This window comes from Oncorhynchus mykiss, chromosome 5, assembly GCF_057628025.1.
Source record: "Oncorhynchus mykiss isolate SJ-2025 chromosome 5, ASM5762802v1, whole genome shotgun sequence".
Taxonomy (NCBI): Eukaryota; Metazoa; Chordata; class Actinopteri; order Salmoniformes; family Salmonidae; genus Oncorhynchus; species Oncorhynchus mykiss.
This window is the reverse complement of record NC_143026.1, coordinates 7,136,041-7,151,962: the sequence shown is the minus strand read 5'-3', so window position 1 is coordinate 7,151,962 and position 15,922 is coordinate 7,136,041. Positions and strand designations below refer to the sequence as shown.

The 15,922-nt window shown below is 47.7% G+C and overlaps 1 protein-coding gene across 2 annotated transcripts in view; it reads left to right on the top strand.

The window, feature by feature from the left end:
• Positions 1-15,922, top strand: part of LOC110523130 (ras-specific guanine nucleotide-releasing factor RalGPS1) — a 306,441-nt gene that overhangs the window by 274,534 nt on the left and 15,985 nt on the right. Inside the window, exons 12-16 of one of the 2 annotated variants that reach the window (XM_036976683.2) lie at positions 5,944-6,073; positions 7,765-7,913; positions 11,042-11,090; positions 11,853-11,933; positions 14,269-14,374. In XM_036976683.2, coding sequence (XP_036832578.1) covers positions 5,944-6,073; positions 7,765-7,913; positions 11,042-11,090; positions 11,853-11,933; positions 14,269-14,374 — 515 coding nt within the window. The remainder of the gene's footprint in view (positions 1-5,943; positions 6,074-7,764; positions 7,914-11,041; positions 11,091-11,852; positions 11,934-14,268; positions 14,375-15,922) is intronic. The other variant, XM_036976684.2, reaches the window with a different exon arrangement.

Sequence of the window (15,922 nt, the reverse complement as noted above, 5' to 3'; positions counted from 1 at the left end):
TCGAATAACAGACAGACATCGGACGTATTTGGAGACGAGAGACTCAGCCAAGGCCTAAGCACATGCCTCTCATTAACACGATGCTACAGCCAGTTAGCCTTCACCACAAGGGGAAAACGTACGAGAGTCACACGGGAAGTCCACATAGTCCCCTTGGGTCTGCCTAAAACCAGCTGACCGTCCAGACCGACTACGGTCCCCATGCGGCCACAGTAGAGTTTACGAGTTGAAGACGGAGCCGGGTACACGTGGCAAGGCATGCCTTCAGGATAACTTGTTAGACTGAGCGCTGCCCCACACAGAAGCAGCTCTTCAAGTCTTAATTTGGGCAGTTGTAGGAAGTTGATTGCTCCAGGATGTGGAATCTGGATTTATTGTCCTTTATGTACCATAGGCTGCTACTTCTACAAGTGAATCTTTGCTTCGACCTGGTGTCCCTGACTTCATATAATTTCACAGAGGTTGCCTTGACTTTTTTCACAGTTTGTTACATTTCAGCCTTGTTCTAAAATGGATTCATTTTTATTTTATTTTATCTTCAGCACTCTTAACACAATACCCCGTAATGACAGTGAAAACAGGTTTTTAGAGATGTTTGCAAATGTATTCAAAATAAAAAAGCAGAAATACCTTATTTACTTAAGTATTCAGACCCTTTGCTATAAGACTCTAAATTGAGCTCAGGTGCATCCTGTTTACATTGATCATCCTTGAGATGTTTCTACAACTTGATTGGAGTCCACCTGTGGTAAATTCAGTTGATTGGACATGATTTGTAAAGGCACACACCTGTCTATATAAGGTCCCTGAGTTGACAGTGCATGTCAAAGCAAAACCAAGCTATGGGGTCAAAGGAATTGTCCGTAGACCTCCGAGACAGGTTTGTTCGAGGCACAGATCTGGGGGAAGGGTACCAAAACATGTCTGCAGTATTTAAAGTCAAATCAAATGACAAAATTGTATTTGTCACATACACATGGTTAGCAGATGTTAATGCGAGTTTAGCGAAATGCTTGGGCTTCAAGTTCCGACAATGCAGTAATAACCAACGAGTAATCTAACCTAACAATTCCACAACTACTACCTTATAGACACAAGTGTAAGGGGATAAAGAATATGTACATAAAAATATATGAATGAGTGATGGTACAGAACGGCATAGGCAAGATGCAGTAGATGGTATCGAGTACAGTATATACATATGAGATGAGTAATGTAGGGTATGTAAACATAAAAGTGGCATAGTTTAAAGTGGCTAGTGATACATGTTTTACATAAAGATGGCAAGATGCAGTAGATGGTATAGGGTACAGTATATACCCTACATTACTCATCTCATATGTATATGTATGTAAACATTATATTAAGTGGCATTGTTTAAAGAGGCTAGTGATACATTTTTCCATATTTAAAGTGGCTGCGAGTTGTGTCAGTGGCACTGTATTGTCCTCAAAGCGAGCAAAGAAGTTGTTAAGTCTGTCTGGGAGCAGGACATCCGGGTCCGCGACGGGGCTGGTTTTCTTTTTGTAATCCGTGATTGACTGTAGACCCTGCCACATACCTCTTGTGTCTGAGCCGTTGAATTGTGACTGTTTTAGTCTCTGTCTATAGGCTGGGAGCAACAAAATGGAGTCGTGGTCAGCATTTCCAAAAGGAGGGTGGGGGAGGGCCTTATATGAGTCGCGGAAGTTAGAATAACAATGATCCAGGGTTTTACCAGCCCTGGTAGCACAATCAATATGCTGATATAATTTAGGGAGTCTTGTTTTCAGATTAGCCTTGTTAAAATCCCCAGCTACAATGAATGCAGCCTCAGGATATGTGGTTTCCAGTTTGCATAGAGTCAAATACAGTTCGTTCAATTCCGTCGATGTGTCTGCTTGGGGGGGAATATATACGGCTGTGATTATAATCCAAGAGAATTATCTTGGTAGATAATGCGGTCGACATTTGATTGTGAGGAATTCTAAGTCAGGTGAACAGAAGAACTTGAGTTCCTGTATGTTGTTATGATCACACCACGTCTCGTTAATCATAAGGTTTACCCCCCCGCCCCTCTTCTTACCTGAAAGATGCTTGTTTCTGTCGGCTCGATGCGTGAAGAAACCAGCTGGCTGTACCGACTCCGATAGCGTGTCTCGAGTAAGCCATGTTTCCATGAAACAAAGAACGTTACAGTCCCCAAGAACACATTGACCTCCATCATTCTTAAATGGAAGATGTTTGGAACCACAAAGACTCTTCCTAGAGCTGGCCAAACTGAGCAATCGGGGGAAAAGTGCCTTGGTCAGGGAGATGACCCTGAAAAACAAGATTCTCTGGTCTGATGAAACCAAGATTGAACTCTTTGGTCTGAAAGCCAAGCGTCACGTCTGGAGGAAACCTGGCACCATCCCTACTGTGAAGCATGGTGGTGGCAGCATCATGTTGTGGGGATGTTTTTCAGAGGCAGGGACTGGGAGACTAGTCAGGATTGAGGCAAAGATGAACAGGGCTAAGTACAGATAGATCCTTGATGAAAACCTACTCCAGAACTCTCAGGACCTCAGAATGGGGTGAATGTTCACCTTCAAACAGGACAACACCCTAAGCACACAGCCAAGACAACGCAGGAGTGTCTTTGGGACAAGTCTCTGAATGTCCTTGAGTGGCCCAGCCAGAGCCCGGACTTGAACCCGATCAAACATCTCTGGAGAGATCTGAAAATAGCTGTGCAGCAACGCTCCCCATCCAACCTGACAGATCAGAGAAGATTGGGAGATACTCCCTTCATTATGGGTCAGTTATCTCTGTGTAGCCATACACCCTTTACTTGAAGTCTTACGTTGGCCATATGACCAGCAGGAGACCGGTATTGTCTATGGCAGGAGAATAGTGTGTGTGTGTGTGTGTGTGTGTGTGTGTGGTGGCTGATTTGAATGTGTTCTACCGATTTGCAGGAACAGACTTCCAACATGAAAGACTAGCTAAGTGGGGTACGTTAACATGTGTTCCAACATGCCTTGATGGGATGTGTTATAGAACCGCCAAACGGGCGCCATTACACCCAATTGACAGCATCCCCCACAGTATTTCGTCTTTTTACCGTGCAGCAATGACTGAGCAGCCATCAGGGATCACCATGTCATACACATGTTCAGTAACGTGTTCAGTAGTTTATACAGTATTCTACTTAATGATGAAATGACTCCTGCCACATTACGTCATTCATAAAGAATTGCTTAGACCAGTACCTGATTCACACTCCCGTTCAGACCAGTACCTGATTTACACTCCCGTTCAGACCAGTACCCGATTCACACTCCCGTTCAGACCAGTACCCGATTCACACTCCCGTTCAGACCAGTACCCGATTCACACTCCCGTTCAGACCAGTACCCGATTCACACTCCCGTTCAGACCAGTAGCTGATTCACACTCCCGTTCAGACCAGTACCTGATTCACACTCCCGTTCAGACCAGTACCTGATTCATACTCCCGTTCAGACCAGTACCTGATTCACACTCCCGTTCAGACCAGTACCTGATTTACACTCCCGTTCAGACCAGTACCCGATTCACACTCCCGTTCAGACCAGTACCCGATTCACACTCCCGTTCAGACCAGTACCCGATTCACACTCCCGTTCAGACCAGTACCCGATTCACACTCCCGTTCAGACCAGTAGCTGATTCACACTCCCGTTCAGACCAGTACCTGATTCACACTCCCGTTCAGACCAGTACCTGATTCATACTCCCGTTCAGACCAGTACCTGATTCACACTCCCGTTCAGACCAGTACCTGATTCACACTCCCGTTCAGACCAGTACCTGATTCACACTCCCGTTCAGACCAGTACCTGATTCACACTCCCGTTCAGACCAGTACCTGATTCACACTCCCGTTCAGACCAGTACCTGATTCACACTCCCGTTCAGACCAGTACCTGATTCACACTCCCGTTCAGACCAGTACCTGATTCACACTCCCGTTCCGACTGCATCACACTGTGCTGGGGTTTATTAATTTGGCCCTAATACCAAGTTCAGCTGCAGGTACTTAATCAAGACCAGTTAGCCTTTAAAAAGGAAATATAATGGGCCACACATGGAGAGCATTTAGCTCATTTAGCTGTGGGTCGGGAAGTATTTATTGACAAACAGAGCGTGGGATAGCAGGAAGGCTCTCATTTGTTTACCATGGAATGTCATTAGAACCAGTAGGAGAAGTAGCGAGATGAGATTTACCATGAAAACATCATTAGAACCGGTAGGAGACGTAGCGAGATGAGATGCCCTCGGCGAGCTGCGTGGTGGTAAACCCAGAACCCTTCTCTACATGAACACGGGCCATTAACATTTCACTATGACAGCCTGTGTCTAGACCTCTTTTACTCCTCCAGACAGACTGATTGGCCAGAGACACATACAGTGGGGAGAACAAGTATTTGATACACTGCCGATTTTGCAGGTTTTCCTACTTACAAAGCATGTAGAGGTCTGTCATTTTTATCATAGGTACACTTCAACTGTGAGAGACGGAATCTAAAACAAAAATCCAGAAAATCACATTGTATGATTTTTATGTAATTAAATTAGCATTTTATTGCATGACATAAGTATTTGATCACCTACCAACCAGTAAGAATTCCAGCTCTCACAGACTATAATATTTATGTCATGCAATAAAATGCAAATGAATTACTTAAAAATCATACAATGTGATTTTCTGCATTTTTGTTTCAGATTCCATCTCTCACAGTTGAAGTGTACCTATGATAAAAATTACAGACCTCTACATGCTTTGTAAGTAGGAAAACCTGCAAAATCGGCAGTGTATCAAATACTTGTTCTCCCCACTGTGTATGGCTCTGATATTGGTCATTGTTTTTCTCTCATCTTTGCATGAGACATAGCCTATCCCCAGGTCTAGGTACTGGAATCAAGACCAAAGTGGGCCGTGGAGTCGACACCGACCCCTCAGAGTTTCGGATCAATGAAAATCTTTGTCACTGAAAATCACAACGAATTGGAGGAAGTCCAGGTCTTTTAAGGATGGTTTCGCTTCACTCATTGACTTGGAACCATGTTCTCATAAATGACAGCATATATTGTTGGCCGTTTATCGTCCTTGTTTTGTAAATGTAAAACAGGCTCAAGTGTGTGTGGACGTCTTCCCGACTGCAGTGCTGAGTTTAATCTGGTGATTTCATGACTAATTGAATGGTCCCCAGTGGGCTTAGTGCGAAGCGCCACACAGAGGGGGAACCGAGACTTGAGTCATAGGTTCCACTGGCAGAGAAAGCACATGGCAACACCACATGCCCTCGCCAAGCTCACAAATCTAGCAAGAGTGAAAACGTGGATAGGCTCATTATACAGCTGTTATCATACATGCGGGTACATGGAAGGATACACTCATCACATGTGGATAGATGCTAATTAAAACAGCAAACATGTCTACGTGCTCAAACTACAACCCACTGTCCCCACCTAGTGGCAAGATTCTGAATAACATCAATGGTCTCTGCTCAGCACACTGGACTACAGTAGTTCAATCTAAAGATACACAGTCTTTGAAATGGTTTGCGTGCACCCACAGATGATCTAGCCTTAGTCTTCTAGCACATACAGCCATCAATCATTTCATGAATGGAATTCATTTACCAGATTCCAGGGTCAGAAGGTCAAATGGCAAGGCTTTCTGAGATTTGTTGTCTGCTCTTTTGAAATGAGAGCAGAGTACCTAACAACCAGTTGTGTTGTTTTTTTTTTTTTCCTAAATAGAGGTGTTTCTGTCCCATGTCTCAGGTTCAGTGGGGTGGGGGTGTATCGGATAGTGTTGAGAACCATTTCCTGTTTCCTGTTTTGTGCTTTAATGACCAATGGTGGAGACTAGAGGGATTCTGACTTGTGGGAATCATTTTTACTGAGGGCCTCTCGTTTTGCTCCTCCTCTCAGGTCCGTCGGATGTGTCTGCCTCTGTGAGGTACAACTACCGGCGACCCACCTGTCCCGACGCCTCGGTGATGGTGCACATGCCCACCCCTCCCCCCTCTCGCCACAGGAAGAGCCACAGCCTAGGCAACAAGTGAGTGCCTGTGTACAGTACTTGTTTCAGTGTCACTGAATATAATAAGATATCGCAGTACGTCTCCAATAGAGTGCAATGATTTGTCACATCACGATCATCTTTTCTCCTCCCTGCTACTCCCCCTCTCTCTCTCTCCCTCGGTTACTCTCTCTCTCTCCCTCTGTTACTCTCCCTCTCTCTCTCTCCCTCGGTTACTCTCTCTCTCCCTCTGTTACTCTCCCTCTCTCTCTCTCCCTCTGTTACGCTCCCCCTCTCTCTCTCCCTCGGTTACTCTCTCTCTCTCTCTCTCTCCCTCGGTTACTCTCTCTCTCTCTGTTACTCTCTCCCTCTCTCTCTCCCTCTGTTACCCTCCCTCTCTCTCTCTCCCGCGGTTACTCTCTCTCTCCCTCTGTTACTCTCCCTCTCTCTCTCTCTCCCTCTGTTACTCTCCCCCTCTCTCTCTCCCTCGGTTACTCTCTCTCTCTCTCTCTCCCTCGGTTACTCTCTCTCTCTGTTACTCTCTCCCTCTCTCTCTCCCTCTGTTACCCTCCCTCTCTCTCTCTCCCTCTGTTAATCTCTCTCTCCCTCTGTTACTCTCCCTCTCTCTGTCTCTCTCTCTCTCTCTCTGTTACTCTCTCCCTCTCTCTCTCCCTCTGTTACTCTCTCCCTCTCTTTTTCCCTCTGTTACTCTCCCTCTCTCTCTCTCTCTCTCTCTCCCTCTGTTAATCTCTCTCTCCCTCTGTTACTCTCCCTCTCTCTCTCTCCCTCTGTTAATCTCTCTCTACCTCTGTTACTCTCCCTCTCTCTCTCTCCCTCTGTTAATCTCTCTCTCCCTCTGTTACTCTCCCTCTGTTAATCTCTCTCTCCCTCTGTTACTCTCCCTCTCTCTCTCTCCCTCTGTTACTCTCTCTCTCTATCTCCCTCTGTTTCTCTCTCCCTCTGTTTCTCTCTCTCCCTGTGTTACACTCCCTCTCTCTCTCCCTCTGTTACTCTCCCTCTCTCTCTGCCTCTGTTACTCTCCCTCTCTCTCTGCCTCTTACTCTCCCTCTCTCTCTCTGCCTCTGTTACTTTCCCCCTCTCTCTCTGCCTCTGTTACTCTCCCTCTCTCTCCCTGCCTCTGTTACTCTCTCTCTCCCTCTGTTACTATCCCTCTCTCTCTCTGCCTCTACTCTCCCTCTCTCTCTCTCTCTCTCTCTCTGCCTCTGTTACTCTCCATTGTCTCACTATCTCTCTCCCTCTGATACTCTCTCTCCCTCTGATACTCGCTCTCCCTCTGATACTCGCTCTCCCTCTGTTACTCTCGCTCTCCCTATGTTACTCTCGCTCTGTTACTCTCGCTCTGTTACTCTCTCTCTCCCTCTGTTACTCTCCCTCTGTTACTCTCGCTCTCCCTCTGTTACTCTCGCTCTGTTACTCTCGCTCTCCCTCTGTTACTCTCCATGTGTCTCTCTCCCTCTGTTACTCTCCCTGTGTTACTCTCCCTGTGTTACTCTCCCTCTGTTACTCGCTCTCCCTCTGATACTCGCTCTCCCTCTGATACTCGCTCTCCCTCTGATACTCGCTCTCCCTCTGATACTCGCTCTCCCTCTGATACTCGCTCTCCCTCTGTTACTCTCGCTCTCCCTCTGTTACTCTCGCTCTCCCTTTGTTACTCTCCATGTGTCACTCTCCCTCACTCTCTCCCCCTGACTCTCTCCATCTTCCCCTAGTATGATGGCGTACGGCATGGTGGAGAGTAAGAGCGCCACGTTCCCCATTGAGAAGCCACGCCACCTGTTGGATGACAGCTTCCTGGAGTCCCAGAGCCCAGCTCGAAATGACCCACACAGCATGGCCATATCTAACGGCATGTCTTTAGGTACCCCCCCCCCCCTCCCACACACACACACACACACACCTCATACAACCTCAACACCACATGTTGAAAGATGTCCACAAAACCTCACTTTTTAATTGTGCTTTTCTTGAAGTCTTGTCTGCAACATCTATTTTATAGTCTGTCTCCATAGCAGGGTATGCAGTCACCGTTAAATCTATTTTAAAGTCTGTCTCCATAGCAGGGTATGCAGTCACCGAGTTAAATCTATTTTATAGTCTGTCTCCATAGCAGGGTATGCAGTCACCGTTAAATCTATATTGTAGTCTGTCTCCATAGCAGGGTATGCAGTCACCGTTAAATCTATATTATAGTCTGTCTCCATAGCAGGGTATGCAGTCACCGTTAAATCTATTTTATAGTCTGTCTCCATAGCAGGGTATGCAGTCACCGAGTTAAATCTATTTTATAGTCTGTCTCCATAGCAGGGTATGCAGTCACTGAGTTAAATCTATATTATAGTCTGTCTCCATAGCAGGGTATGCAGTCACTGAGTTAAATATATTTTATAGTCTGTCTCCATAGCAGGGTATGCAGTCACCGAGTTAAATCTATATTATAGTCTGTCTCCATAGCAGGGTATGCAGTCACCGAGTTAAATCTATTTTATAGTCTGTCTCCATAGCAGGGTATGCAGTCACCGAGTTAAATCTATTTTATAGTCTGTCTCCATAGCAGGGTATGCAGTCACCGTTAAATCTATATTATAGTCTGTCTCCATAGCAGGGTATGCAGTCACTGAGTTAAATATATTTTATAGTCTGTCTCCATAGCAGGGTATGCAGTCACCGAGTTAAATCTATATTATAGTCTGTCTCCATAGCAGGGTATGCAGTCACCGAGTTAAATCTATTTTATAGTCTGTCTCCATAGCAGGGTATGCAGTCACCGTTAAATCTATATTATAGTCTGTCTCCATAGCAGGGTATGCAGTCACCGTGTTAAATCTATATTTCCCCGTTAAATTGTATTTCATGTTTTTGTCCTTACTTCAGCCTTTTCTTCTAGGCCCATCTTTTGGATTAAATTTCCCTCTGGGGGGGGGGGGGGGGGGGCTGATGCAAACACTTAGTTTAATGTGATGATGGTTCACTCCAAAGTCGAAGTTTGTCCGACATTTGTCCAGAACTCAAATGAGTCTAATGGGTCTAACCAAGACCAAAGCCAGTGGAAACAATAGACCCATGTCTGGTTTATAGAAATTTGTGTGTTTATACCACACAGGATCAAACACCACAGCAGAGTCACACGTGAAAGAACGAGTACTAGTATCATCATCTCAGCGCAAGAGCCGTCACTACAGTCCCTGGTTCGAATCCAGGCTACATCACATCCGGCCGTGATTGGGAGTCCCATTGCCCCAGCGTCATCCGCGTTTGGCCGGTGTAGGCCGTCATTGTAAATAAGAATTTGTTCTTAATTGACTTGCCTAGTTAAATAAAGGTTACATAAAGTTAATTCTATGAACAATAACATGGTCCACATACTAAAATGTCCTTTGCAGATGTAGCCAGGTTTGTAGACATCCACACATCTCTGTGTTAGCAAAGGTCACGCGTACCTGGTGCTGGCCATGTCGACCCTACCGTGGTGCTGGCCATGTCGACCCTACCGCGCTACTGGCCATGTCGACCCTACCGCGGTGCTGGCCATGTGGTGCTGGCCATAACGTCCCTACCACGGTGCTGGCCATGTCGACCCTACCGTGGTGCTGGCCATGTCGACCCTACCGCGCTACTGGCCATGTCGACCCTACCGCGGTGCTGGCCATGTGGTGCTGGCCATAACGTCCCTACCACGGTGCTGGCCATGTCGACCCTACCGTGGTGCTGGCCATGTCGACCCTACCGCGGTGCTGGCCATGTGGTGCTGGCCATAACGTCCCTACCACGGTGCTGGCCATGTCGACCCTACCGCGCTACTGGCCATGTCGACCCTACCGCGGTGCTGGCCATGTGGTGCTGGCCATAACGTCCCTACCGCGGTGCTGGCCATGTCGACCCTACCGTGATGCTGGCCATGTCGACCCTACCGCGGTGCTGACCATGTCGTCCCTACCTCGCTACTGGCCATGTCGCCCCTACCGCGGTGCTGGCCATGTCGACCCTACCGTGGTGCTGGCCATGTCGTCCCTACCGCGGTGCTGACCATGTCGTCCCTACCTCGCTACTGGCCATAACGTCCCTACCGCGGTGCTGGCCATGTCGACCCTACCGTGGTGCTGGCCATGTCGACCCTACCGCGGTGCTGACCATGTCGTCCCTACCTCGCTACTGGCCATGTCGCCCCTACCGCGGTGCTGGCCATGTCGCCCCTACCGCGGTGCTGGCCATGTCGCCCCTACCGGGGTGCTGGCCATGTCGCCCCTACCGCGGTGCTGGCCATGTGGTGCTGACCATGTCGACCCTACCGCGGTGCTGGCCATGTCGCTCCTACCGCGGTGCTGGCCATGTGGTGCTGACCATGTCGCCCCTACCGCGGTGCTGGCCATGTGGTGCTGACCATGTCGACCCTACCGCGGTGCTGGCCATGTCGCTCCTACCGCGGTGCTGGCCCTACCGCGGTGCTGGCCATGTGGTGCTGACCATGTCGCCCCTACCGCGGTGCTGGCCATGTGGTGCTGACCATGTCGACCCTACCGCGGTGCTGGCCATGTGGTGCTGGCCATGTCGACCCTACCGCGGTGCTGGCCATGTCTACCCTACCGCGGTGCTGGCCATGTCTACCCTACCGCGGTGCTGGCCATGTGGTGCTGACCATGTCTACCCTACCGCGGTGCTGGCCATGTGGTGCTGACCATGTCTACCCTACCGCGGTGCTGGCCATGTGGTGCTGACCATGTCTACCCTACTGCTCTCTCACCATACAGGCTTCCTCTTGCACCTGCTTCAGAATCTCCCCAATTTCTACTGTTTGCTCGGGTTCGTCATCAACCGAGTGTAGTTCACGGCAGTGTGGACTCATCTGAAAATGTCTGACAAACATTGATTTTGGAGTGGACTTTCACTTTACACACTGTGTAATGCTCAGAATGTGAGTATTGGGTAGTGTGAGTTTGCCAGTTAGCAGTGTCTGCCCGTGACAGCAGTGTTCCCCTGTCTCCCCTGTAGGCAGCAGTGAAAGCTCATTCGGCGAGGAACTCTCGCCAGGGATGGAAAGGTTGGTACCACCTGACGTTTTGTTTTTTTAAACATGGCAACCCAACCCAGCACTTAACCTTATACCGTTCCTGTTTTGTTATCACTTTGAAATGGGTCACTATTTGCACACTATTAGTGAATGACGTAGTCATAGATAAGCAGACAAACGTACAATGTGCCGATGGGCTGTTTTGTGTAAAACTTTCACGATTTTTTTGACCGGTACCTCGTTGAATGATTCACTAATAGTGTATTACGTAGTTGCTCATGTTTATCATCTCAAAGGGATTTTACAAGCCTGATATTAACGTTGCACCCTGTTTTTTTTTTAAATTGTTGCAAAATGAGTTGTCTGAGCGTGTCAAGTCGACCTCACCGAATAAAACTCACTAAGGAACGATATCATTCGTTCTAAATGTCCCAGCGGTGAGTGTTGACCCAACGTTCTCATGTGATCTCGGTTTTCATCGTCCGACAAGAAGTGTAAATTTATTCTCAACCCCGATGTTCTCGTCTTTTAATTCCAATCACTGATTGGGTCGAAAACACTGCGCTTCGTTTAGCTTGAAGTTTGTGCTTTGGGGACTATTTAATTGTACTGTGAAAACTAAACCAAGTATTTTACGTATTTGTCCCAGGTCTGGTTTAAACATCAGAACTATTAGGTACACTTGTGAGAAAGTGTGTGTGGGGGAGGGGTGTGTGTGTGTGTGTGTGTATTGTAAACCAAATAGCAGTGACCCTCCTGGCAACTCAGACTGACTATTGACAATGTGCACAGGGGACGCATGTATGCCACACTGGGCCCCAACTGGAAGGTCCCTCTACGTAATTCACCTCGGAGCCGCAGCTATGTTTACAGGTACAGTGGTGCTGGTGGTGGTGGGGTCGGGTTATGTCACATGTTCTAGGGTCATAGGTCATTCATCACCGGGAAAAGAAGGGTGGGGGGGGGGGGGGGGGGGTCACGCGGTCACCTCTTGTCACTGCATGCGGCGTCCGTCTCACTCAGTCTCTTCACACTGTTGGTGGAAGTTGCCCCTAACCCCTGGTCTACGGTCAGTTTATTCACAGGTTTAATAGTTAAAGGGGAAGTTCGCTATTTTACAATTTGATGTTAGATGGTTTCCTCGCCCTGCTAGTAGTTTATGGGCCAGGAGAAACGGGAATCCATGGTCCGGTTTAACTTTAAACAGCACAATAAACTGGCCACTGCTAGCTTAAAAATGTATGGGCATGACAGGGATATTCTTTTTACGTACTCCGCATGTTTTAAGATGGCGCAGGCTGAAGTTTGTAGTGGCTGTTTAAAGAAAAACAAACTACGGATTACATTTTCTCTTTGCGCGTAGACAGGTTTTAGGAACTATCTCAGCGTTATATTGTGTCATCCTGAACTTCCCCTTTAAGGTTGGGGTTTCAGGGGTTGTGGTTTGGAAAGATGTCGTGAGCTTGGAGTAGGGGAAACTTCTACCCGGGGGCATCCTTCCTTCCTTCCTTCTGTATATCACCATCACAGACTTTTGAGTCCCTCGTCTCCACACTCCAAGGGGAAAGGGACAAAGGACCTGGACAAATGCTATATAGTTCCTTGACTCTTGTCTTTTGGGAGGGTGTTTCTGATTTCCTTTACTTTGGGGACCGTTGACCCTAAGCTGTCTGTTTGTCTTTTGGGAGGGTGTTTCTGATTTCCTTTACTTTGGGGACCGTTGACCCTAAGCTGTCTGTTTGTCTTTTGGGAGGGTGTTTCTGATTTCCTTTTACTTTGGGGACCGTTGACCCTAAGCTGTCTGTTTGTCTTCGGGGGAGGGTGTTTCTGATTTCCTTTACTTTGGGGACCGTTGACCCTAAGCTGTCTGTTTGTCTTTTGGGAGGGTGTTTCTGATTTCCTTTTACTTTGGGGACCGTTGACCCTAAGCTGTCTGTTTGTCTTCGGGGGAGGGTGTTTCTGATTTCCTTTACTTTGGGGACCGTTGACCCTAAGCTGTCTGTTTGTCTTTTGGGAGGGTGTTTCTGATTTCCTTTTACTTTGGGGACCGTTGACCCTAAGCTGTCTGTTTGTCTTCGGGGAGGGTGTTTCACTGAGAATTTAAAATGAGAACCATTGTGGCGAGAGGAGTGTGCTTCTTCAGGGTTCTCATGGAAAATGTTCTACTGTAATTTCTACATTATACCATGCACTCATTGACGGAGACTGGGCCAAATCCTAACTTCCAACTTCCACTTCCACGACTCTTCCACTGATATCAATGCACACGGTTTACACAAAACCATGAAGGTATGCGCATATTATCTCAAGTTAGCTTTTGTCCCACTGTTCCAATGTCAACTCTCTGCTACAGAGGGATCAGAACGGGGTCAAGATCAGGCTAACGTTTATTGTCATCAGCTTGTCCCCTTTTGGTTGGCATGGCGATCCCATGCGTCACCTTCTTCCATAATCCCTAGAGAGTCTGAATAGCTAAATCGCCTATAAAACAGTGGGCAAAATTGGTTGGAATGACATAATTCCTGTTGTATACTAATTATATAAGGAAGGTCTCATTTTTGAACTTGTATAACAACATGTCTTTAAAGTCGTTATTTGGTTATCTGACCAGATGTCTAAAATATGAAGTCTTTCCCTGATGTCTTGATAATGTAATGAAGACATATTTTCGGGGTCTTAATCTGGTTCCCTGACCACTCTACAACCAGTTTTTTACAACGTAACAATGACGTAATTATGACGTTCCCGGCCCAATTTTGCCCGCTGGGTTACCTACTGTTCTCCCCTCTCCTGGTCTGGTTTATTAAGACTGAGAGTTTCAAAATAGCCTTCCTTTGGTCATGCCCCTTGTTCTATTCTCAACTTTAGTGGAACTTAGTGGATTTAAAAAATTTATAAAAAGCATGCAAGCCCCAATTCACATCTGTCACATCCCGTTATTACACAACACCACATCTGATCATCTTGTGGAGCTCTGCCAAAGAGACAAGGGGTGTCAGAGACCTATATACCCTTTTCACACTATCATGTTCTGGTTATATGGTTCGTTCCAGAACAGTTCCAGCGACTATGATGGATGTAAAACCAGGGCTTGCTCAGTACAGCTTTGGTTCAGTAGTGTGAAAAGGGTACTAGAAAAGCCACGGTCTACAACTGTTCATACAACTTTGGTTTTGACCCTTTCCCCCCATCCTCATCTCTCTCCCAGCCCCTCGGGTGCCAACCCGTGCCACGGGTGCAGCGAGGTGGGCAGTGTTACTATCGAGGGGCCCCTTCGGAGGAAGACCCTGCTGAAAGAGGGCCGAAAACCCAAGGTAAGGAGGGATGTGTTGTTTTCTGTCTGACTCCTGGTCCAAGGTAAGGAGGGATGTTTCCACTGTCTGACTCCTGGTCCAAGGTAAGGAGGGATGTGTTTTCTGTCTGACTCCTGGTCCAAGGTAAGGAGGGATGTTTCCACTGTCTGACTCCTGGTCCAAGGTAAGGAGGGATGTTTCCACTGTCTGACTCCTGGTCCAAGGTAAGGAGGGATGTTTCCACTGTCTGACTCCTGGCCCAAGGTAAGGAGGGATGTTTCCACTGTCTGACTCCTGGTCCAAGGTAAGGAGGGATGTTTCCACTGTCTGACTCCTGGTCCAAGGTAAGGAGGGATGTTTCCACTGTCTGACTCCTGGTCCAAGGTAAGGAGGGATGTGTTTTCTGTCTGACTCCTGGTCCAAGGTAAGGAGGGATGTGTTTTCTGTCTGACTCCTGGTCCAAGGTAAGGAGGGATGTGTTTTCTGTCTGACTCCTGGTCCAAGGTAAGGAGGGATGTGTTTTCTGTCTGACTCCTGGTCCAAGGTAAGGAGGGATGTGTTTTCTGTCTGACTCCTGGTCCAAGGTAAGGAGGGATGTGTTTTCTGTCTGACTCCTGGTTCAAGGTAAGGAGGGATGTGTTTTCTGTCTGACTCCTGGTCCAAGGTAAGGAGGGATGTGTTTTCTGTCTGACTCCTGGTCCAAGGTAAGGAGGGATGTGTTTTCTGTCTGACTCCTGGTCCAAGGTAAGGAGGGATGTGTTTTCTGTCTGACTCCTGGTCCAAGGTAAGGAGGGATGTTTCCACTGTCTGACTCCTGGTCCAAGGTAAGGAGGGATGTGTTTTCTGTCTGACTCCTGGTCCAAGGTAAGGAGGGATGTGTTTTCTGTCTGACTCCTGGTCCAAGGTAAGGAGGGATGTGTTTTCTGTCTGACTCCTGGTCCAAGGTAAGGAGGGATGTGTTTTCTGTCTGACTCCTGGTCCAAGGTAAGGAGGGATGTGTTTTCTGTCTGACTCCTGGTCCAAGGTAAGGAGGGATGTGTTTTCTGTCTGACTCCTGGTCCAAGGTAAGGAGGGATGTGTTTTCTGTCTGACTCCTGGTCCAAGGTAAGGAGGGATGTTTCCACTGTCTGACTCCTGGTCCAAGGTAAGGAGGGATGTTTCCACTGTCTGACTCCTGGTCCAAGGTAAGGAGGGATGTGTTTTCTGTCTGACTCCTGGTCCAAGGTAAGGAGGGATGTTTCCACTGTCTGACTCCTGGTCCAAGGTAAGGAGGGATGTGTTTTCTGTCTGACTCCTGGTCCAAGGTAAGGAGGGATGTGTTTTCTGTCTGACTCCTGGTCCAAGGTAAGGAGGGATGTTTCCACTGTCTGACTCCTGGTCCAAGGTAAGGAGGGATGTGTTTTCTGTCTGACTCCTGGTCCAAGGTAAGGAGGGATGTTTCCACTGTCTGACTCCTGGTCCAAGGTAAGGAGAGATGTGTTTTCTGTCTGACTCCTGGTCCAAGGTAAGGAGGGATGTGTTTTCTGTCTGACTCCTGGTCCAAGGTAAGGAGGGATGTGTTTTCTGTCT